The 24,473-nt window shown below is 42.0% G+C and overlaps 1 protein-coding gene across 1 annotated transcript in view; it reads left to right on the top strand.

The window, feature by feature from the left end:
* Window positions 1–24,473, top strand: part of LOC109897940 (FAS-associated factor 1-like) — an 89,448-nt gene that overhangs the window by 8,962 nt on the left and 56,013 nt on the right. Inside the window, exons 3-7 of the mRNA XM_020492622.2 lie at window positions 1,232–1,278; window positions 8,551–8,777; window positions 9,285–9,376; window positions 9,578–9,669; window positions 14,197–14,302. Of these exons, the coding sequence (XP_020348211.1) occupies window positions 1,232–1,278; window positions 8,551–8,777; window positions 9,285–9,376; window positions 9,578–9,669; window positions 14,197–14,302 (564 nt within the window). The remainder of the gene's footprint in view (window positions 1–1,231; window positions 1,279–8,550; window positions 8,778–9,284; window positions 9,377–9,577; window positions 9,670–14,196; window positions 14,303–24,473) is intronic.

Genomic DNA, 24,473 nt, shown 5'->3' with positions numbered 1-24,473 from the left:
AATAGCGTTTCAAACATCACTCGCTCTGAGACTTGGAGTAAGGGCCGCTGCTTTTGTGGAGCGATGGTTAACGAAGCTTCAAGGGTGGCAGTTGTCGGTGTTCCTGGTTCTAGCCCAGGCAGGGGCTAGGAGACGGATGGAAGCTATAATATTACACTGGCAATACTAAAGTTCCTATAAGAACATCCAATAATCAAAGGTATATGAAATACAAATGGTATAGAGAGAAATAGACCTATAATAACCTTAACCTAAAACTTCTTACCTGGGAATATTGAAGACTCATGTTAAAAGGAACCACCAGCTTTCATATGTTCTCATGTTCTGAGCAAGGAACTTAAACGTTAGCGACAACGTCATTTGGGTTAGGGTTAACCCTAACCCTTAAAAGTTAGCTTTTTTACATGGCACATATTGCACTTTTTCTTCCTTCTCAAACACTTTGTTATTGTATTATTTAAACCAAATTGAACGTTTCATTATTGAGTTGAGGCTAAATTGATTTTATTGATGTATTATATTAAGTTAAAATAAGTGTTCATTCAGTATTGTTGTAATTGTCATTATTACAAATAAATCAAATAAAAAAATCGTCCGATTTAATCGGTATCTGCTTTTCTTGGTCCTCCAATTATCGGTATCGGCGTTGAAAAATTATAATTGGTCGACCTCTAGTCCGAGTTACAATTTTAACTTCAATCTGCGCAAGGCTCTTACCCAGAAAGACTCCCAGCTGTGATTGCTGCCAAAAGTGAGTTGAACATGTATTGACTTAGGGGTGTGAATACTTATGGAAATTAGATATTTCTGTGTTTAATTTCCAATAAATTTACAGAAGATTTATCAAATAGCTTTGAAAATATAAAATAAAAAATCTGACCCAATTATACCCAATAATGACAGTGTAAGCATGTTTTTAGAAATTTGAATTCCGGCTATAACCACAAATGTGGAATTAGTCAAGGGGTATGAATGCTTTCTGAAGTAATTACTGTAAATCTTAATTTGGGGATTTTCGTTTTGAAATATATTAGCGGTTAGTGACTCCGCTTCTTGCATGACTGATTTCAAATGCAACCTTTTGCAGTCATTCTATTGGCAGGACGTGGCAGTAGCCAGGTATGGGGACATTTACCTACAGTAATCAGGATTTGATGTTGGAACATGCATGCTTTCAGGAATGTATTAAGTTGCAACACAACATTTTCCATGGTCTTTTCTCTCTTTACAGGCGGCCATCAATGGTGTGATACCACAAGAGAATGGGATCTTGCAAAGGTAATATGCCAGAAAAGTCTGCCTCTTCAGAAGAGTCAATCAAGTGTTCACTGTGCAAATTTTGTCAGTTGGCTTTGTTCAGATATGTGAGGGAACGGATAATAAAATGTAGCCTGTTTCCTAAACATCCACTCCAATAATGTTGACCATATTGCATGGAGTCCCGTAAACCTACGGCAAAATAGAAAACACCCTTTACACAGGAGGCATGCATCACCACATTCAAATCCATACTTAAAAACTGTGAGCAACAAGTCTGGTATTGCTCATGCCTCAACATTTCAATACTGCCTCAACATTTCAATATTTCCCAAGCTGTTTCCTGTTCTTACTCACTTGAAATATGTGTGTAAATGGAAATCGAGGCCAGTGGCTTAAAACTACCATTGCACACGCTCTTCATGTACTTCCTGTAAGCACAGGTGCTTACAATGCCCTGAACCTTTTGCTGACCTGAATATAGAACAATCATTTGTATGAAATTATGCGAGAGATTATAGAAATGTCATAGTATCTTATCACCCACAGTGAAAGCACATTTTAGAGAAGAGATGGTTACTTTTTCATGCTCTTGTAAAATAAAATTGGCCTTCTCAAAAAAGCAAACAGTACCAGTCAAGTTTGGACACACCTTCTCATTCAAGTTTTTTTTACATTTGTTATTTTTTAAACTATTTTCTACACTGTAGAATAATAGTGAAGACATCAACTATGAAATAACAAACTCGGCAACAACAAAAAAACGTCCCTTTTTCAGGACCCTTTCTTTCAAAGACAATTTGTACAAGTCCAAATAACTTCACAGATCTTCATTGTAAAGGGTTTAAACAATTTCCCATAGTTGTTCAATGAACCATAAACAACTAATGAACATGCACCTGTGGAACGGTCATTAAGACACTAACAGCTTACAGATGGTAAGCAATTAAGGTCACAGTTATGAAAACTTAGGACACTAAAGAGGCCTTTCTACCGACTCTGAAAAACACCATAAGAAAGATGCCCAGGGTCCCTGCTCATCTGGGTGAATGTGCATTAGGCATGCTGCAAGGAGGCATGAGAACTGCAGATGTGGCCAGGACAATAAATTGCAATGTCCGTACTGTGAGACGCCTAAGACAGCGCTACAGGGAGACAGGACGGACAGCTGATCATCCTCAGTGGCAGACCACCTGTAACAACATCTGAACAGGATCGGTACATCCGAACATCACACCTTCTTGACAGGCAATGGATGGCAACAGCAACTTCCCGAGTTACACCAGGAACACACAATCCCTCCATCAGTGCTCAGACTGTTCGCAATAGGCTGAGAGAGGCTGGACTGAGGGCTTGTAGGCCTGTTAGGCAGGTCCTCACCAGATATCACCAGCAACATCACCACCTATGGGCACAAACCCACCCTCGCTGGACCAGACAGGACTGGCAAAAAGTGCTCTCCACTGACGAGTCGCGGTTTTGTCTCACCAGGGGTGATGGTCGGATTTGCTTTTATCGTCGAAGGAATGAGCGTTACACCGAGGCCTGTACTCTGGAGCGGGATCGGTTTGGAGGTGGAAGGGGGGCGGTGTGTCACAGCATCATCGGACTGAGCTTGTTGTCATTACAGGCAATCTCAACGTTATGCGCTACAGGGAAGACCTCCTCCCTCATGTGGTACCCTTCCTGCAGGCTCATCCTGACATGACCCTCCAACATGACAATGCCACCACGCACAGAACGAGCAGTATTGCTGATTTCCTGCGAGACACGAACGTCAGTGTTCTGCCATGGCCAGCGAAGAGCCCGGATCTCAATCCCATTGAGCACGTCTGGGACCTGTTTGATCGGAGGGTGAGGGCTAGGGCCATTCCCCCTCAGAATTGTCCAGGAACTTGCAGGTGCCTTGGTGGAAGAGTGGGATAACGTCTCACAACAAGAACTGGCAAATCTGGTGCAGTCCATGACGAGGAGATGCACTGCAGTACTTAGTGTCTGGTGTGGCCACCAGCTGCATTGACTGTTACTTTTGATTTTGACGCCACCCCCCCAATTGTTACATTTCTGTTAGTCACATGCCTGTGGAACTTGTTCAGTTTCTGTTGAATCTTATGTTCATACAAATATTTGCACTAAGTTTTCTGAAAATAAACTAAGTTGACATTGAGGGGATGTTTCATTTTTTGCTGAGTTTAGAAAAAAAAAATGGTGTGTAAACAAATCAAAATATATTTGAGATTCTTCAAAGTAGCCACCCTTTGCCTTGATGACAGCTTTGTATACTCTTGGCATTCTCTCAACCAGCTTCACCTGGAATGCTTTTCCAACGGTCTTGAAGGAGTTCCCACATATGCTAAGCACTTGTTAGCTGCTTTTCCTTCACTCTGCGGTCCAGCTCATTCCAAACCATCTCAATTGGGTTGAGGTTGGGTGATTGTGGAGGCCAGGTCATCTGATGCAGCACTCCATCACTCTCCTTCTTGGTCGACTAACCCTTACTCAGACTGGAGGTGTGTTGGGTCATTGTCCTGTTGAAAAACAAATGACAGTCCCACTAAGCGCAAACCAAATGGGGTTGTGTTTATCTGCAGAATGCTGTGGTAGCCATGCTGGTTAAGTGTGCCTTGAATTCTAAATAAGTCACTGTCACCAGCAAAGTACCCCCACGTCCAAGCAGAGATCATCCGTTCACCTACTCTGCGTCTCACAAATACATGGCGGTTGGAACCAAAAATTGCTAAATTGGACTCATCAGATCTAAGGACAGATTTCCACCGGTCTAATGCCCATTGTTCAAGTTTCTTGGCCTAAGCAAGTCTCTTCTTATTGGTGTCCTATTAGTTGTGGTTTCTTTGCAGCAATTTGACCATGAAGCACTGATTCACGCATTCTCCTCTGAACAGTTGATGTTGCGAAGTATTTATTTGGCCTGCAATTTCTGAGGCTGGAAACTGTAATTAACTCATCCTCGACAGCAGAGGTTACTCTTGGTTTTCCTTTCCTGTGGCTGTCCTCATGAGAGCCAGTTTCATCATAGCGCTTGGTGGGTTTTTGAAGAAACTTCAAAAGTTCTTGAAATATCCGGGGTGACTGACCTTCATGTCTTAAAGTAATGATGGACTGTTGTTTCTCCCTGCTTATTTGAGCTGTTCTTGCCATAATATGGACTTGGTCTTTTACCAAATAGTGCTGTCTTCTGTTTACCACCCCATACCTTGTCACAACACAACTGATTGGCTCAAAGGCATTATGGCGGAAAGACATTCCACAGATTGCCTTGTTGACAGCTTTGCCTTGTTAAAAGTTAAAGGGATTCTTCTACTTTGAAGAATCTCAAATATTTTGATTTTAACACACTTTTGGTTGCTACATGATTCCATATGTGTTATTTCATGGTTTTGATGTCTTCACAATTTTATAGTGTAGAAAATAGTAAAAACAAAGAGAAACCCTGGAATGTTAACTTTTGACTAGTACTGTACATTTTCATAGCTGTGTGGAGCTTTAGTCCATCGTCTGTGTAGGCCTAGATGTTTTAAAGTCATGTTTTTGTAAAGCTGCAGTAGGCCTAAACTTTGTGTGGCCTGATAAGGATAGCTGAGTTAAGTAGCTTTGGGACAGTTGTACCGCAACATCAGTTTTTAATGATTGCTTTCACAAGCGCACTTTGACCTCTTGAAAATGTAGCTCTGTTTCTTGTACCGAGCTTGAGTAGGCACAACCTGTGACAGATAGGGAAACAATTGTGATCATCATTAGTGCAGGACATTTAGGCTTTGGATCTCATTTCCCTTAGGCAGCTCACTTTTTAAAGTTAACTCTGTTGAGAATTCAACACCAATGTAGCCCGTAAATCATGCAGTGATTATAGTTTGAGGTGATTTTCAAGGTAGAGATTGTAGGTATCATTGCATTTGAATTACTGAATTTCAATGGTAGGGAGAAAATGGAACAGACTAAGCTGTGATAGTATTGGATATGTTCTTTGAGTATACAGTAGTAGCTATCAACAGAAGCAAAATAGTGTTTTGGGAAAGAGGATAAATCCAGAAAAACAGATCTTGCCAAAAGCTGGAATTAAGAGTGTTACTAACTGAGAAAAGCCTCTAAGAGGCATTGTGGACAACGTTTTTGCTCAACGGTCAGTCAGCACTCATGAATACACTGAGCTCAAGAACAAATACATTCAGGCTGGGCACATTCTGTTAAACGGTTTATTTTGTAAGTTTCTTAAGACTTTGGGGCATGAGAACATGGTTTTCTTAAGGGCACACATAATTATGAATGGAGCCTGGCAGCGTGACTTGCAGCTAGCCCGTATACTAAATAGCTGGCACCAGGCTGCTCTCGTAGGATGGCACTCCTCCACAGTAAACGGCTCCCATTGAGGTGACCAGAGCCAGCTGGAGGCTTGCTCTCAGCCACAAAGCCATGTCCTGCATCACATTGAATAGGTGGAGAGTGCCATCTACATGTATGCCATGGAACCGCCGTTTTTATTTGAAACTTTCCTGACTTAACGATCCTTAGTATCAATGTGCCAAGTTTGTAGTTAAGTGTAACTACGATACTTGTTGTTATCTGAAACCTTCCATCACATTCCAAGCCTTCTGTCCATGGTGAATTTTCACCTCCAGTTTTGTCACGCCATATTTATTTAGTCATTGGTTGTGTCGTCTGGTTGTGTCGTCTGTGTGTGGGGTCAAGTTAGAAGCTTCACAATGGATTAGGTGATAGATGGGCCGGTCTCAACAACGCCAACATATTCTCTGATGGATATGTCTGATAAGTTGTCAGTTATTCACCAAGGTTGAAACTGAACTATCTGTGCACTCTACAGGCAGTGTAATTTGCCGTGCTTCTAGTTTCACTCTTAAACATTTACTAGGTAAGGGTGGAATACCTCAAACTGGCAATTTTGTTTTCTGAATCACTTTGTGGAGCCCAACGTTTTTAGAGAATGTGGCAGTAATTCTAATCGGCCTCACAACCGCAGATGACGGTGTGTTTCTCGATATGCATACTAACGTGTGGCACACCAAGTGTATTATCCATGTATGGTGTTATGTGAGTGAACGGTTTTCTGTTGTAGGGCTGGGCAATAAATCGAATGCATGTTTTTCCTGTATTGCAGGAATTGAGATTTTGTTAATTTCCATTTTTATGATCCTTTGTCCGCTTGTTCTCGTGGTATTTTCTGTGCTGTGTGCACTGTCCCATTTACACCAGAGATCTGTAAATAATGACGAAATGCACGTCTCCGCCCTAACTGATAAGTCAGGAAGGGAGGCGACAAGCTTAGGTCCAAAATAAGCCCATAGAAATGCATCATGAATTGGAAACGCTGCATGATGTGTCACACTGCATGAGGCAAATTGTGTTAACAGCAGATGCTGACTGGTTTTCTGATTCACGCCCCTACCTTTTATCGACTGATTTCATTATATGACCTGTAACTTCTTGCATGTTGTGCCTTTTTTATTTTTGTTTAGTATACAAGGTCAGTTGTTCAGGTATCTGGAATACAGGTATTTGGCCACGTGCCCTTTGAGGGTTTGACCCTTGATTATTGCCAGCAGCCTCTGCTCTTCTTGAACACAATTTTCTACCTGCCCATCTGTTTCTATCTCTCCCTCTCTCTCTGCCCTTCCACCTATGATGGTATGCCTAATTTCTAGCTGTGGGTGTATCCAAGCCTGACCTATGTCTTCTGTTTACGGTATGATGACTGTTTGTAACAGTTTTCTACGTGGCCTCAGAATCCCAACGTCTTTAACCTTTTGGTATTGTAATCAGGTGGGATAAATGCACTCTTTGTGCAAGGCCTTGGCACCCTGCTCCCCCTCCCAGTGCGATATGTGCTGACCCCAGAGGAAAAGAGAAGCTTCTTTGTCTGGGTTGGGAGAGAGAAAATACATTATTTACTGCCATGTGGGACTAGGGCTCAGGGGAATTCAGGCCCTAGTCAGAGAGGGAGAGAAAGGCGTTTTGTGTCTCTGGTCTCTGCAACAAAAAAAAGACAGATTTTGCTCAGTGGAAGACAATTCAGCGTCTATAGGACCCTGCCCATATTATCCCGGGTGTGAAGCCTGTTTACACTGACTCTGAGACTATTTTTGTTGCGGCTGAGCGACCCTTATTGCCTTAGAAGGGGGTTGTGGGTATTCTTATTTTTTTGGCACGCTCCAGTTTTTTGGGTATTTTTTGTGGTTTAGGCTACTTATGTGATGCTTTCCTTCAACATTTCCATGCATTGTGATACCAAGTTTTTAACCGTCACGTTCCATATGTGGTATAAGAATAACGCTGTATTTTGGTGGTTGAAACTAAACAAAAGACTCTGTGATGCTCTATGTTGGTCTACATCAGTGGTATTCAATGTTGTGGTCGAGACCCCACTAGGGAATGGCAGTGGAGTTTTACTACACACTTTTTTTAAGACTACATATTCTTATGAAATGGGATACAAATGTTATTGAAAAATTATTAGAACCATTTTATTGAGTAAATGTAGGTATTGGTTCTCTTAGAGTTGAATGTGTAATGAATTTAAAGTTATTTGTTTTTGTGGATATCAAAATGTACAGCTTTGAAGGTTGTCATTATTTATATATATATATATTTAATCTCACCTTTATTTAACCAGGTAGGCCAGTTGAGAGCAAGTTCTCATTTACAACTGCGACCTGGCCAAGATAAAGCAAAGCAGTGTGACAAAAAAACAACAGAGTTACACATAGGATAAACAGAAATACAGTTAATAACACAATAAATCTCTATACAGTGTGTGCAAATGGAGTAAGGAGGTAAGGCAATAAATAGGCCGTAGTAGCGAAGTAATTACCATTTAGCAAATTAACACTGAGGTGATAGATGTGCAGATGATGTGCAAGTAGAAATACAGGTGTGCAAAAAAGTTAATAAAAACAATATGGGGATGAGGTAGGTAGATGAGCTGTGTACAGCTGCAGCTATCGGTAAGCTGCTCAGATAGCTGATGCTTAAAGATGGGGAGGGAGTTAAGTCTCCAACTTCAGTGAATTATTTATAAAAAAAAAAAATTTGCAATTCGTTCCAAACCATTGGCAGCAGAGAACTGTAAGGAAAGGCGGCCAAAGTGGGTGTTGACTTTGAGGATGACCAGTGAGGGATACCTGCTAGAATGCGTGCTATGGGTAGGTGGTGTTATGGTGACCAATGAGCTGAGATACGGCGGAGCTTTACCTAGCAGGGGGGGGATGGGGATGGGGTCCATGCTTCGTCTGACCCTTTGCCAACTGTCTGAACCCACAGTAACTTATCCAGCGTGGCATCCCAGGCCAACATCTATGGAACTCGCAGCCAAGCAGCACCAGCGGCTCCACCAGCGGCTCCAGCAGTAGCATCCTCGTCTTCCTCAGCCTTCTGCCCCGCCCTCCCCTCCCGACACATTGTGGAGCGGCAGCCACGCATGCTCAACTTCCGGGTGGAGTACCGCCAGCGCACTGTGGAAGTGGTCATAGAGGAGGGCAGCGTAGTCGGTGAGGCGACCCTCTCACCATAGACTACTCATACTATGGTTCCTACACTAACATTCCACTATGGGCCTACACATCACACACCCTTTCTGCTTGCTTACTCTGAGACAATGTGGTGTTACTGAGAACCAAAAATATTGTCAGTTCCTGGTCAAAGGAGTGATGTTGGTCAAATTAACTTCACACAAATGTATAGTGCTTTAGTTTTTAGACTTGAATCCCTTTCTCAGAATCTAGACACTTGTAACCACTATTGGAACAGTTTCTGTTGTGAAGATAATAGTATTAAGAAGTCTGTTTTTACCCAAATTAATACGTTGCTTGTAAGGGGAAAATTGACTAAAAATGATTAATTAAGAATATATTTGCGCCCTCATGACAGAAAATACACACAATGAATTCAGTAATTTGACTGCATTAAAAACTTATTTGAAGTATTTTACTGCCATCTAATGGTGAACTGCTGTTGCAATTACATTAGGTATTTCTTCCTTTATTTGATCTTTGTAGGGGAAATTAAACAGATTCTTGAGACAGAGCTTCAGGTCCCCGTATCAAAAATGCAGTTGAAGGGTTGGAAGAGTGGAGACCTATCTGACAGTGTGAGTATTGCCCTCAAAATAAGATTTCTTTTGATAATGGAATGCCTCTTCAAATGAGCATGTTTAAACCATCTCTTTGCACCATTTTTAGCTTTATCTTTATTTTTCACACGAGTAGTTTTCACAAATGTCACCCACACCCATCTAGGGGGGATGGATACAGTAATGCTGTGCATTATTCATTTGTCCCTATGTCCTCAGATCGTTCTGCAAAGTTTACACTTGCCAAAGAACAACAGCCTGTATGTGCTGACCCCAGAGATCACCCCCACTGCAAGCACCAGCCAAAACAGGTAACTAACTTCACTCACTTTCACTCACTCTTTGTTTTCAGTCATGTAATCTGTAGCAGGATTGTTGTAGAATAGGCCTACCCTCACTGTTGGAGATACCATCCCAGCAAAAGCATTATTGCCTCTTTAAAAATATATATATATTTTAAAAAAATTGCCACTGCCACTTTTTCTGAAATGGAAATATGCAGTAGCATTGCCTGTTAGTGTTGCCCACATCTTAAGGACTGGTTTATCAACAGGATTGCAACACTTTGCCAACCAGAGGCGTTTACATACATGTTGAACACTAGATGGCACTATACACCTAATAATGGTAAAATTGTTTCTGGACTATATACCATCCATTAATATTATACCATAGATTTCAATGTGATTGGAATATTTTACGAATATATTTTACCCTTGTGCACAGAAGGTTTCTGTCATTTATTTTGACATTTAAAATGAAAGGCTACTGCAATAGTCTCTGTAGTGTAAATAATGGTTTTCATAGCTGTATTTGTAACCATTTCAGAGCTTTTATTGAGTTATTTTCCTATACCAATAGTAAAGCAGTCTTTCACTTATGTAATATCAAGAGACATTTGAGATTCATTGTGGGGGAACCATTAAGCCACTCTAGAAGGTCATTCTACCAAGCTGTATGAATCCAAGGAGGTTTTAACAACCTTTCCATCTGAAATGTCAAACTACTCATCATTGAGCTGTAATCCCATCACAAAGGCTGGTTTTGTGTCCGATCTGATTTCTCATCTGTATCAGCCAGGTAAAGTTCATACTAATAAGGAAATCCCACCCGTGGTGATAATGCTCTCTGGTGCACCTGCTTGCCAGCGTGGCACCAACCAATAAGGATGGTCAGGATTTGGTTGAACACTTATACAATCTTTATCTGAGCATACTTTAACAATATCAGATTTAACCAAATGTAGAGAGAGAAGCTTGTGAAAGGCAAGGTACTATAGTATTGCTTCTGTAATTGTTGATGAGATGTAGTGCTGTTGGTGTTTGTCAGTGGTCTGTTGTAACAGGAGGGGATGGATCTGTGTAATTATCTTTGTTGATTAGGGAGGCAGTCGGGGCCTAGTGGGGTTGGACACCTGGCACTGCCATGCATTATGAAGAGCCAGTCACTGTGCACCGACGTGTGTCGGACAGGAGGACAACAGTCAAATTACAACTGGTCTCATGTTTCTTCCTCCTGTGTTTCTCTCCGAACACGTTGAATCAGACGCAGAGAGACTGGCAGATACTGGCATGGGTCAAGTATTGCAATGCCTTGTTTGGATACAGTTTTGTAATATCTCTCAGATATTTAGGGGGTTGATATCCAGAAAGAAAGAATGCTGCTGCTGCCGCCGTTGGCTGTGCTGCTTTGATAACCAGTAAGTAAAGGTTTGACTGTGTAGGATGCAGCTAATGGCCATTTTCTGGATAACTGTGCAAACTACTGTGGCACAGTTTCCAATTTTCTGAGTGCTATAGCTATAATGTTCAGTGTTAGGAGCTCATTATCTTCCATAAACTATTTTGGTGGTGTGTTGGGGAGTTAGCGGGGGTGTGTGGCGACCCTGTTGTAATCTTTGCTGCTGAGAGAGGATGACGATCACACTGCTCAAAGGAGCAGGCCTCCTGCAGGGAGGGCAGGCAAGCCGTTAGCACAGCAGCATTAAAAATAACCTTCGCAGCGCAGCCGCCGAGTTGCTAGTCTGCTGCTGTCAGAGAGCTGCCATTCCCACCGCTCTGCCAAACCCTGTATTAGGCCTAATACTGTACCTGCTGAAACGGGAGACTGACTAGGCTGACATGGCTACCTTGGTACTACCTTTTTATATCACACAGTGAACAAACAAGACATACACTTATACTGAGGGGGGTACATTCAAGCCTGCGTAACTCTAATTGAAATTAGACTTTGTGGTAGGTAGCACGCTGGAAAGCCAATGAAAGAAAGTAGAAGTTGGAATAAATTGCGTGCTTGTTTTTTGACATGAACACTTTTTTTTATATTACTACTTAACTGTTTTAAGTTGTGGAAGGCAATTATATTTGGTGGTTTATTTATTCATTAATAATCAAATTGTCTACATACTGGAATAGACCATCTAGTATTTAGTACTTCACTAATATGAACGTATGTCCATATTTAATCTACTCATTGCTTGAGTTTAAAACCTAACATTTTACTTCTGATTAAGTTCCTAGCCCATTGTAATAATTGGGTGCGGTTTCTGAAAATGGGACCTAACTTAACAAATACAAGCCACAGTAGGCAATTACTTCTAAGCCGATCTCTGCACACATTAACCAAACAAACCAGTCAAATAGTTATCCATATCATCAGGCCCACTCATTTGAATCCTGTGTTTGATCATAAATACATTTGAGATTTCAGTCAAGCTCTCACTCAAAGGTAGTTACAAATATCTACTCCTGAGCCAAACAAACGTTTCCCAGTGTCTCCCAGTGTCTGTTGACTGACTGAATATAGGAGGGTTTCTAGATGGAGCTAATCTCTTGCATAAATAATGTAGGGTGATGAATATTTTAATGTGACTCATCTATTTCTGTTGCTTCCAGGAAGTGTGTTTATTGAAGGTTATTTTAATTTGAACTCTATGTGAAATACAAATGCATCATTAGACATTTGGTATTTATTTGCCATGTCCCTCCCTCCCCAGTCTGTTAACCCCTCAGAGATACTCATGCCTCAGATGCTGGCTGGCCAAAAGCATTGGAAACTATTAACAATTGGTATGCTGATTAGTCTTGAGACAAAATGGCAGACCAAGACATGCCAGATAATGGGAGATTGCGTATTTCCCTTTTTGTGGAGGTAGACATGCATTTACCATCCTGTCTGCCTGTAGTTTTGACCTCTTTAGCTCATACGTTACAGATGAGATGGTCAGTGTGTGTATTGTGATGTACTGAAGTGAAGGAAAAAGTGTGTGTGTCTGCCAGGGTTAGTTTAATACGTTCTGTGTGTCTGCTCTGTGCCTAGGGACCCTCAATGAATCAGGGAGGCTTATCTCAAAATGAAACCAATCTGTTGAGACTCCTCCTCTTCCAAAACGCTTTATTTTCTGTCTATAAATCTAAGTGACATTTTACTCGGCGCACCTCATGCCATGTCAAGTACTCCTGAGAGGACGGAGCCTGGCCCGGTGTATCCATGTATAGAGTGCACTGACTGCTGAAGCAAACACTTACGTAACCCTTAAGCCCTCACAGCAGGACGGCCTGATGGGAGTCAAGTGTAGAGAAAACAGAGGAGCTGAAAGCACTTTGTTGAGTCGGTAGTATGACCCCAGAAGCAAAGATATTAATTCTCCACCGTAGGTTCCATAGATATTTTATCTCAATACGACCAACTTGCAGGAAGCCAAATAGCTAAGTTAGAGGATACGAATTCCTCACCGTATGGACCACATAGTCTGCTCATGTTTACTGTGTAATGCCATAAGTCACTATTATTATTATTTTTATTGCGGTCTTCACAACGGCTTATGATAACGCTACAACCCAGCTACCCACTTTTCTCTTTCGCGTTTTAGTCTGCCAGCAACAATCTGGACTGTGTCCAAACAAATCATGGCGATATTAGCTCGATCCCCTGTGTGAGTCTCCCTCTCTCTCTCGCCCCCTCTCTCTCTCGCCCCCTCTCTCTCTTGCCTCTCCCTGCTCAACTCATTACATATGCATCCAGTCCTTCCACACCACACATTTTCAATCTTCCCGGTTAGCTACAACAAACATAACATTTACATATTGATATCGTAGTTTTAGTCAATGTAAATATGCCGTCATTATAGTACATTTGAGCTTCTGTTAACATAAGCTGGTCCAGATCTGCGCAGATTAAGGCAGTGCTTGCATAATTAATGTGTGCTACATATTAATTCTGACTCTCCTCTTCCTCCTCACTTGGATTTGAGCTCTGATTAACTGCCTGGCTTGAACTAAGCTCCCAATTCATATTCACGAACACAGACTGAGCGTTTGCTCAAACCGCTACTTAACCTCAACATTTATTATTAGGGAAGCTTCCAAAACTTGAAGCTCTCTGTGAAGCACACAAAGTATCTCCCTCTTATGCTGCACATATCCTCAGTCATTGCTCAAAACTGCTGTTTGCCCTTAAAACCCACTGGCCAATGTATAGGTGCAGAGAAAAGACCCTCTGACAAATCAATACATGCTCTTGACTTCCAGACCAGCCATGTGTTGTTGGGGCTGTGAACAGGCTGTGTGTGGGATGTCACTGCTGTGGCCCCGTGTCCTGGCCACCCCATGCTGGGTCAGGGAGCAGTCTAGCAGGCTGCTGGGGGCTGTTGAGCAGCAGAGGAACCCAGCACCAGGCAAGGCCTGCCTGGACAGAGACCGAGGAGTGGGCACGAGCCCCAGGGGAGACGCAGGGAGCCACGTCACTGCAGGGATAAGTGTCTGACAAGTCTTTGCTTGTTCTCTGCTTGACTCTGTTTTTAAAAAAATTACAAAAAAAATGTATTCCTCCCTCTCCAGCGTCCTCCAGGAGTCGTTAAATCAGAACTTCCTGCTCGTCATCAGCCACCGTGAAGCCCAGAGAGACTACAACCTCAACTTCCCCGGCAGTCGAACCATACAGGAGGTGGGTCTCCCTCTCTCTACACATAATGTCCTGTCGGTACTAGACGGGCCTCAAGATATGGCCTTCTACCAGTAGGATAGTTGTAAGGTTTCATAATATTACACTTCTTAGAAAACATAACTGCCATCACTGAGTAGGAACATTTTAATATTTAAATTTACTCTACAATTGCGATTGCAGTTATCGTTTATTACCAAGTTTTGCTCAGACATGTTGCTACAATAGGAATGAATATCAATATTCGTCAAGAATGCTGAAGTTTACACAATTGTTCTAACAGCTGTGGTGCATTGCGTGCTTGCTGCGGCACCTCAACAGAGGACAGGTAGAGAGAATTTTTTTCTAGATCTATCCATCAGGTCCACAGTGCCAGAGACTGTCTAAATGGCTTAACGCTGTTTGATCTGAGGACAAATTGGCATTTGCAGGCAACTTTGTGGGAAATGTGTTTGTGTAGTGGGGGTGCGGGCAGGGGCAGGGAATGGGGCCTGCTCATTTTCTCTATCTGAAACCAAACACTGGATTTGGTAGCAGATGATGAAATATTCATACTAGGACCACCAGCTGCGTATTTGCCCTTTCTCTTATGACAGTCTTAGCTACAGCTCGATTTGAGGGTTGAAGGGGGTTGGGTGGGTGGACTGCCATGTAGACAACATCATCATCAGTGCATCAGTTGCTCTCTTCATCCGTTGCAGCTTTATCCCCAAGTGTTTTCACTTAAAGTGAGCTCAGAGAACCAAAACCCTGTTCTATTATGAGGATACACCTCACCTCTTCCTCCTGTTTTAATAGCGTATAGAGATGAAATGCCTCCATGAATTATTCATGGCAGGAAGTCTCGTCCACGTTAAGTGTAACAAGCTCCCCATGGACTGACGGTGTCACTGAAATCCCTCTTCTCCAATGAGATCGATGCTGGGGTACATGGCATACTCAAGGAGTAGCCTCCTTTTGAAGTTTGAATCGGATCATACTCAAGTACAACTGTATCACCATTGTGGTAGAGTTATTTTCATGTTGTTCTGCACATGTCAATGGCAGCATTTTGCTACTGGTGACTCTAGCGATGCCAAAGTGCCAGTGATTGGTTATTGTTTCTGTCTCTCATAATTAGCCAAACTGCAGACAGACAGTATTGTTGTGTGGTGCTGGTGCATCAGTTAGATTGGTTTCCTAGGTCCCAGCATCCCCTGCTCTCAGTGCTGCCGCCTGTATGGCGCTGGTGACCATTACTGTAATCAGCCTACTTGAAGGGTTTGTAATGGTGCTAATTGAAGAGATTAATACAGCAGTGGCGGAGTGGGGGCGGCCTCTCCCCTTCCTCAGGCAGATGGTTTTGATGAGCGCCCACTGTGAACCTTAAGTGTTTCTGCTGGGATTACAAACACTGAGGAGGGGTCCCTGTTGTGAAGAGGGGTGTGAGGGGGAAAAGAAAGGAGGAAGAGGGCTGGTAGCTTGGTGGGGGAGCTGGAAAGGGGACAAAGCGAATTCAAATAGGCCTCCATGTCCTCATGCAAGCTTGTCTTTAGGCATTCTGTTGCCTCAAAAGAGAAAATGAGGCCCAGCACCTTTACCCCTGTACCACTATCTGTGGTTCACTGCTTGTTGGGCACTTATTTACTGTTTTTTTTGCATCAACATTTGTAGAACATAAGTCAGAATGCAGGTGATGGTTCAACAACTAGTGTGATCGCTACAGGTGGAAAGCTGCTATTTGTATCGACAAGTGCCTGGCCTAAAGAACATCAAAGTGTTTTGGAATACTTTACAAAATTCAATTCTTAAAGTAAGTAGTTCAGGGAATGATGTAGTTTTGTTTGTCTATATTAATTTACTTGCCAAGTGAAAGTTCTAAGGGATTGTATTGCGGTTATGATGGAGATCTGAAACACCAAATAAGAACGCAACAAAGAAGCAACACCATATTCAAAGATGCTGGCCACTCCCATTTGCCCATTCAGTCCCCAACACCGCCACATATGGAGTCCACTGCAAACCATCTCCCCCCCCCCCCCCCCAATCCACTTTTGTCTTAGTTGAAGATCAGCCAATGGTGTCTGCTTGTGCATATTAATGGGGAGAGAGTCCTGTCCTCTTGTTTGTCTTTTCCAAAAGCTCTGGCTTTGCCTTGTGGCTCCCAGGGAACAGCTCCCCTCGCTCGCCACAGTTCGGCCTCGGGGCTTGGGCTCTGATTGGCATTCCCAGCCAAAATGTGGGGGTACGCTAAGCTGGAGAGCAAATGTTTGCCAGGAAAGTGGCGGGTAGAATAGGGGTGGCCGATGGGTCTGGAGTGTCCGTGACCAGACGAGTTGTCCGGGGGATTTCTCCAGCCCCTGCCGTTTCTACTCTGCAGCTGGAGAGATGAACGGAGGACAAAAAAGAAAGAGGGAGAGGGAGAGACTGAAAGAAAGGCATCTGGTGCTGGAGAGCTTGTGACTGTTTAACGGCAACCTTTTCTTCTCTTTGATTTTGCTCCAGCCAAGGATTACTAGTACTTGGCATTAAGAATGATTAGATCATTAATGTTTCTGTGTATATCGCCCCAAGCACTGTGATATCGAGGACATGCTGGTCTCAGCCTTAACAGCAGGGAAGGGACATTCTTTATGTTATTAACACTTTATTTTTAAGATATGTGTAATTACAGTGGATAATTCATTTTCAATCTGTCCTGACAAAGTAGGCTATGTAAAATGACACAGCCGCAAAGCATTTGTGACATTAAATATTTTTTTTGCATTGCCTGCCTGTCTTTTACTGCTATTACCTTTTTATAGGAACAGCTCTCTGGTTATTACTCATACATAAAGGAGTTTAGGCTATTAGGCTATATGTTGAAGGTGCAATATGCAGAAGTCGCTCTGTATTTTCAGCTGTTTGACACTGGTGTCCAAAACTGAAAGTACAAGAGGCAAAAACGAAACTAAAGAACGGGAAGCATAGAAATGGCGCACACAGAATAGATCTACCGCTTCTTAGACTTGCTTTCAATGCGAGTGACAGATCTTTAACTCACTTTTGGTCGTCAACCAAAGTCACTTTTAAGAAATAGTACAACTTGTCTGTTATATTATGAAGTATAATCTGTAACAATTAACCGATATGCATCGGTCCCCGATCCAAATGTTTAAGATACGACCCCATCCGGTCCCCAGACGTTTAACATTTCCAAATGTAGCATCAGTCATAAAATTCATTCAAATGTTAAGAATCCCCGATTCACTCAAATCTTCAGCTCATACTACTTTCTACCTTCCGAAAATACCTTTTTTTATTTATTATTTTTACAACTGATGCATCCTCTACTTGTGTGGAATTTAGCATGTAACTGTGACAGTCATTGATCTACCAGTCATTTTGCATGCCGAACAACCCAAGAGAATATGGAGCTTGGTCAAACTGTGCACTGTGTCCAGCTTTGCGAGCTGAGCAACTCGAGGTAGGCGGCCTGTGCCTGATCTTGCACATCTGCGAAGCACATACAGCATTAAAATGGTGAAATGGCTTGCGCGCTATTAGGCTTTATTAGTTGAGTGGCAACCTATGCAATTTGCTAGGTTATTGTTATCTATGCACAGTTGAACATTTTGATTTTACCAGAATAAAAGTAAGCTACTGGAGACTCAACTCTTATCTGGCTTTACCTGCTGAATGGGGTTTACAATGATTTCTATTTCCATTGTTCAGGTGGGGGGACATAAAACAGGCTACATTGCCACCCGAATGTGTTAGACGCCATTCCACTCCAGCCATTCCCACGAGCTCCTCCTCTCCAATTAACGTGCCGCAAACCTTGTGTGCTAATAATCTGGTCAAATCAGACCCGAATCAAACTGCTCTTGAAAGTGAATACAATTCTCTGAAAGACAGGGGGCAGCATTAGACAGCACTGTTATCAGAGTGTGTTAATATCACTGGCCTAACTAGTAACGGGATGCACTTTTTAAAAACTTGATTGTAATACAGCGTTGGTTAGCAGTACTAATAGTAGAATGCTTTGGTGAAACTACAACTTTTTTACTGAGTTGGGGGGGGGGGTTGTTAATGATCTCTAATTGGAATGCCCAGCAAAAGACTAGTGTATATAGAGGTGACATTGTGAAAGGCCCAGTGGAGTCAATTGTTTTGTATTCTATTGTACAACAGCTGATGAAACCAACACTGAAACTGTTTTATTTTTTATCTGGGTTATTTCCTGATTGTATTTTCAACTAGCAACTCATCTACACAGGAACTTCTAATCAGCAGGTTTGCATGGCTGGGTGTTTAGGCAGTAAATTGGTTAATTGACCAATAACAAAGCGTTACAAACCTTTTCCCCTCCCCACTCAGGAGGGGGCCACTCCTAGACAGTCTTAGCAAAATTGTGGCTTAAATGGCTTTTTAGCAAAAAACTCATTTTTTTAATGGACAACTGTTACAGTAAGGTATGTATGTTACCCAGAAATGATTTGATATTGATATAAAAAAAGGCTGAATTGGTTCTTAATTTAATGTTGGTTCTATTTAGCCAGATATCAATAGTAGAGCCCGACCGATATATATTGACCGACATTATCGGCCGATATTAGCCTTTTACAGAAATATTTGTATGTCTTTATTCCACAGATAAAGCGCCAATATTCTATACATAGAATGAAGGAATGTCTACTCATTTGCGGTCATTTTGAAACTTTCAATGGCTGCCTGAAGAGGGCGCTCTACGAGCAGCCCATTGAACATCATTCAGCCCATAAATCACAACATGAGAATGCGTGGGCATGGTGGTTTGACTGATTAGCTTGCCAGCGACAGTGTATTTGAATAAGTAAATAATCAATAGTACACTTCACAAAGTAAGCAGGCCTGTCCTCATCACATGCTCACTGGGTTACAGTTAGCTGGCTAGCTAGCCAGCAATCTACTGTAGTTAGGCATTTTTCTAACCAGCAAAGTAGTTAGCCTAGCTAGTAAGCAATCAATCTGTGCTACTTATATGCGACCGCTGGACTGGCGCCAATGTAAACAGACTCATCCTTGATACAAAAATAACACTGTTACTGTCTGGGCCTATTATGTTAGTGGGCTTATTTAGTTTGTTTTCTGAAACATGCAATCTGCAAAAAGCTAGACTAATCTGCGCCAATTATCATTTAGGCCATGTGCTTGCATTCATGTGTTAAGATTGTTAGCTAGCAGGCTGGCAAGCTCAATTAGAATATGTGACTAAAACCAGTGCAGCGAGCATTTTTGTGCATGAATGTTTTCAGTTATCAGCTAATTACTTTTGCAAGTTGACTTGAAATACAGTGCCTTCGGAAAGTATTGAGACCCCTTGACTTTTTCCACATTTTGTTAGGTTACGGCCTTATTCTAAAATGAATTTAAAAAAATATTCCCTCAATCTACACACAATACCCCATAATGACAAAGCAAAAACAGTTTTTTTGAAATTGTTGCTAATTTTTCAAAAACAAAAATATCAGATTTACATAAGTATTCAGACCCTTTACTCAGTACTTTGTTGAAGCACCTTTGGCAGCAATTACAACCCGAGTCTTCTTGGGTATGACGCTACAAGCTTGGCACATCTGTATTTGAGGAGTTTCTCCCATACTTCTCTGCAGATCCTCTCAAGCTCTCGTGTTGGATGGGGAGCATTGCTGCACAGCTATTTTCATGTCTCTCCAGGGATGTTTGATTATGTTCAAGTCCGGGCTCTGGCTGGGCCACTCAGGGACATTCAGAGACTTGTCCCAAAGCCACTCCTGCGTTGTCATGGCTGTGTGCTTAGGGTTATTGTCCTGTTGGAAGGTGAACTTTCACCCCAGCCCGAGGTCCTGAGTGCTTTGGAGCAGGTTTTCATGAAGGATCTCTCTGTACTTTGCCCCGTTCATCTTTCCCTCGATCCTAACTAGTCTCCCAGTCCCTGCCGCTGAAAAACACCCCCACGGCATGATTCTGCCACCACCATGCTTCACCGTAGGGATGGTGCCTGGTTTCCTCCAGACGTGACGCTTGGATTCTTGGTCACCTCCCTGCCCAAGGCCCTTCCATGATTGCGCAGTTTGGCTGTGCGGCCAGCTCTAGGACGAGTCTTGGTGGTTCCAAACTTCTTCCATTTAAGAATGATGGAGGCCACTGTGTTCTTGAGGACCTTCAATGCTGCAGAAATGTTTTGGTACCCTTCCCCAGATCTGTGCCTCGACACAATCCTGTTTTGGAGATCTACGGACAATTCCTTCAACCTCATGGCTTTGTTTTTACTCTGACATGCACTGTCAACTGTGGGACCTTATATAGGTGGACCTTATATAGGTGGAACTTTTACCACAGGTGGCGTCCAAGTTGTAGAAACATCTCAAGGATGATCAATGAAAACAGGATGCAGCAGTGCTCAATTTCAAATCTCACAGCAAAAAGTCTGAATACTTTAAAATGTATATATATTTTTTATACATTTGTAGAAATGTCAAACTTTTTCGCTTTGTCATTATGGGATATTGTGTGTAGATTGCTGAGAATGTTTTAATTAATACATTTTAGAATAAGGCTGTAATGTAAATGTGGAAAAAGTAAATAAATTAAAAAAATTAAAGTAGCGTTTTTGCCTGTCATAAAGATTTTTATAAATAATCCAAGATCGACCACAGCCTGTCGTTTTCCAATGGGACTAAATTAATCATAGTGGGCAGAACAAGCAAGCAGAGCCTATTTGCGTGTTCTAGTATGTATTTTCCTATTTCCGTTAGGGAACTCTTACTCTGAAGTGCTTGTGTTCAATAACTCAATTTGCCCTTGCACCCTTAAACAACACATTTATAAAAATAAAAAAAATGTTATACTTTGGCAAAGGGTAAAGTCTACAAAACTTAGTCCACTCTGTCCATAACAGATTTTTGTTTTGGAAACAACTGTATTGAAAATTAGCACAATGTCAGCCAAAATCAGTGTCGCGCTATCTTCTCCCACTGCCGGCCACTGGGCTTCCTCTCACCACCATATTTGGTAGTGAGTGGAAACGCCAACCGCAATGCTTCATATTTATATGTCCGGTGAAATATCTGGCTAATTGTTTTCTGTTATAACAAGCTCTCATTACCAGGTTGCCTTAGTGTTTCTTTACATGACATTTGACTGTTGTGAAGCACTATATAGTGAATCTACTTAATAGAAATGCAGATATCTAGTGGTGACATCACAAACTGCATTTCACTGCATAGTTTGATCTTGTGAAAAGTGCAGTTTCAGATTACTTTGAGAGAATTTAATTAATTCAGCTCTTGTTTATTAGTGTGCTTGTGGTGCTTCAGAACACACTTATGCATTCTTAGATTGATACTTCTAAGTTGTACCTAAGAAGGTAAATTGAACAAGTGTTTTGTTTTCTAGAGGATATAGTTCGTAACATAACAATTTTTCTAAATCTCAATTCTTATATTTAGTTAAGATGTCATAGTTTAGAGCAGTGGTCACCAACCATATCACTTTCACAGTCAAAAAGCATGTCGATCTACTGCCCAGAAAAATATTTTTTAAAGTGTCTTAAAAAATGTAACATTAACCCAATGAAAACAGTTCTGTACGCATGAGGTTTGACCAGTAGGCTTAATACATTAGCACAGCATATTGGCTATATGCCTGGCCTGCCAGTATTGTTCTTCTCAGACCATAATATATTTCAAAATTTGTGCTTTGACAACAAAAGAGAAGGTGCTATAGCACTTGTGAGGCACAGCTTAGCATAAATTGAAATAATTAGCTAATTTTACTTTTTATTTTACTGGATTGATGGCACCTGCATCTGATGGTCATTGTGCTTTTGAGGCAGCAGGGATCTTGGAAAAAACTGATAAATCATGACATCAATGAACTTCAAGTCGAAGTTGGATGACCTTTTCAAAACAATTTTTCCCATCTTGTTTTTTTTTCCAGTTCACAATTGTCTGGAACGCACTGAAGTCAGATTTCCAAGTCCACAGTTGTTTGCAACACGGCATTCGTCTCAGCGGAGGGAGGGAGATCGCAGCAGGGGATCCGCTTCTCACGGTCCATGCTCTCTCCTTCCTTCGGTGAGACTGACCGGAGAGAGGGGACACAGTCTTCCTCTTGATGGTGAAACTCGAGTCGCACCACATCTGCCTTAGGCACAAATTCATGTTGTTCCTATGACCAGAGAAGGTGAAATACTCATTAATATTAAAATACGATGGCCTGCTCATAATAACAAAAACACAGGTCTATCGACAGGCCTAAATTAACACTGCTACCTGCGAGTTGATTTTGTTATTGGCTGGTAAAATGTCTATTACCAGCCACTTTGGCGGGTGGTCAGGGCTCCACAGTGTGAATACATTTATAATCAAATGTTTCAGTAGCTGTTTTCAAAGTACTTGTGCTGTTTTGTATCCTAGCTGGTAAATGAATAGCAGTCAAAAGAACTACGAATCCTTTGTAACCTATTGCGCTGCGCACAGGCATAACAGTTTGTCTAATTTACTTTAAACAAACGTCTGCTGAAGTGTAAATTGTTTTTATTGGCTATTTACATTGTTTTGTTCTCAAGGTTGCTTGTTTTTCTATGTTTGAGTTTCAACTGCTAGGAAAAAGAAGACAACGCATCTAGTCAGAATCTCACAGGCACCAATATGACTCGAGTGTAGTGATGGGTTGTTTGCGAATGAGTAGGCTCTAAGAGCCGGCTCTTGTAGGTGAACGTTGGGAGCCGGCTCACATATCAGAAGAGCCGAATCTATTTACAAAAATATTTGTTAAAATATGTATGAATAATTTAAATAATTTAAATTAATTGAATTAACTCATTCAAAGTGCGAAAAATATTGGCCTAACTGCTCAAGTGCACGCACACATTTGTTCTGACTGTCTGCTCAGAGTAACAGCCACACGCTTAGCAGCCGAGGAGAGAGAGAGGAAGGACAGCTGTGAAAACAGCTGGAAATAGAGTCTGAAGTGCAGTGGCATTTGGATGCATTTTAATGATGTTCGACAATGTTAGAGCACAGTAGAATTTGCCAAAACAAAATCTCATATAAAGCTGGTTCTACGCACAAGCTACACCGGCACATGCGAACTGTGCACCCAACTGTGAAGCTATCTGTAGCGGCGCTTCGACAAACTAGCGGGCCTGCTAGTGATTGTGGTGGAGCCAGCACCTGCACACGTGGAGATGTATCCACTCAGTCAAGTATGTGTCCTCCGCGACCCACAGCAACGCAGTTTTCTATGGACCAGTTTATGCCAAAGTCTGTCTGTAGCAAAACAAGGCCAAATTGATATTGCATTGGCTAAAATGATTGCCACCGATTTTCGATCGTGGAGAACAGAAATTTTAGAAATTTTAGCTTTAGTCTAAATCCAATGTACACAATTCCAAGCAGGAAAACCCTTTCAAAATCACTTATTCCACAACTTTTCGAGAGCACACAGGCTTCAGTGTGGGAAAGAGTCCAAAAAGATACTGCAGTTTGCCTGACTGCTGGACATCAAGGGTAACCACTTCTTAAATGTCGGTTACATGTCACTTCATTGAATATTTTTCAATGTCTAGCTGTCTTCTGGACTGCTTTGAGTTCAGCGACTCAGAGAACTTGGCAGAGGAACTGTTGAGAGTGGCCAGAGAATGGCAAGTAAAATGGACCCGTCATCCATGCCTTGCCCACACAATCAACCTGATTTGTAAGATGCTCTGAAGGTGATGAGGCCCACTGTGGACAAAGTGAAAGCAGCTGTGGAATACTTCCACAGGAGCACAGTAGGTGCTGAAAAACTAAAGTCTACACAACGCCAGATGGGGATGCCTGAGCTAAGGCCTAAACAAGACAGCACTACAAGATGAAAATCTGCATTTTATATGTTGAAGCGGTTTCTTGAGTCAAATGATCTCTACCCTGGCCATTGTCAATGCACCTGTTGCTGCTCTGACCCAGGAGGAATGGGAGGTGGTGTGCGGAGTCCTGGAACCCTTTGAGCAGGTCACTGTGGAAATCAGTGGGGAGAGCTACAGTAAGCAGCTATTACTACATATGGATATGAGCAGTAGATGAGAATGTAGTATTAGAAGACAAAACATGAACCTGAACTAATAAGTTACTGTTCTCTCTTTTCAGCTTTGTGACAGCCTCAAAAATGATACTCCTGTGTAAGAGTTTGCAACGAATCACAGCCAGTC

Source organism: Oncorhynchus kisutch, linkage group LG10 (genome assembly GCF_002021735.2).
Source record: "Oncorhynchus kisutch isolate 150728-3 linkage group LG10, Okis_V2, whole genome shotgun sequence".
NCBI lineage: Eukaryota > Metazoa > Chordata > Actinopteri > Salmoniformes > Salmonidae > Oncorhynchus > Oncorhynchus kisutch.
The sequence above is the reverse complement of the archived record's forward strand: the minus strand, read 5'-3'. Positions and strand labels throughout refer to the sequence as shown.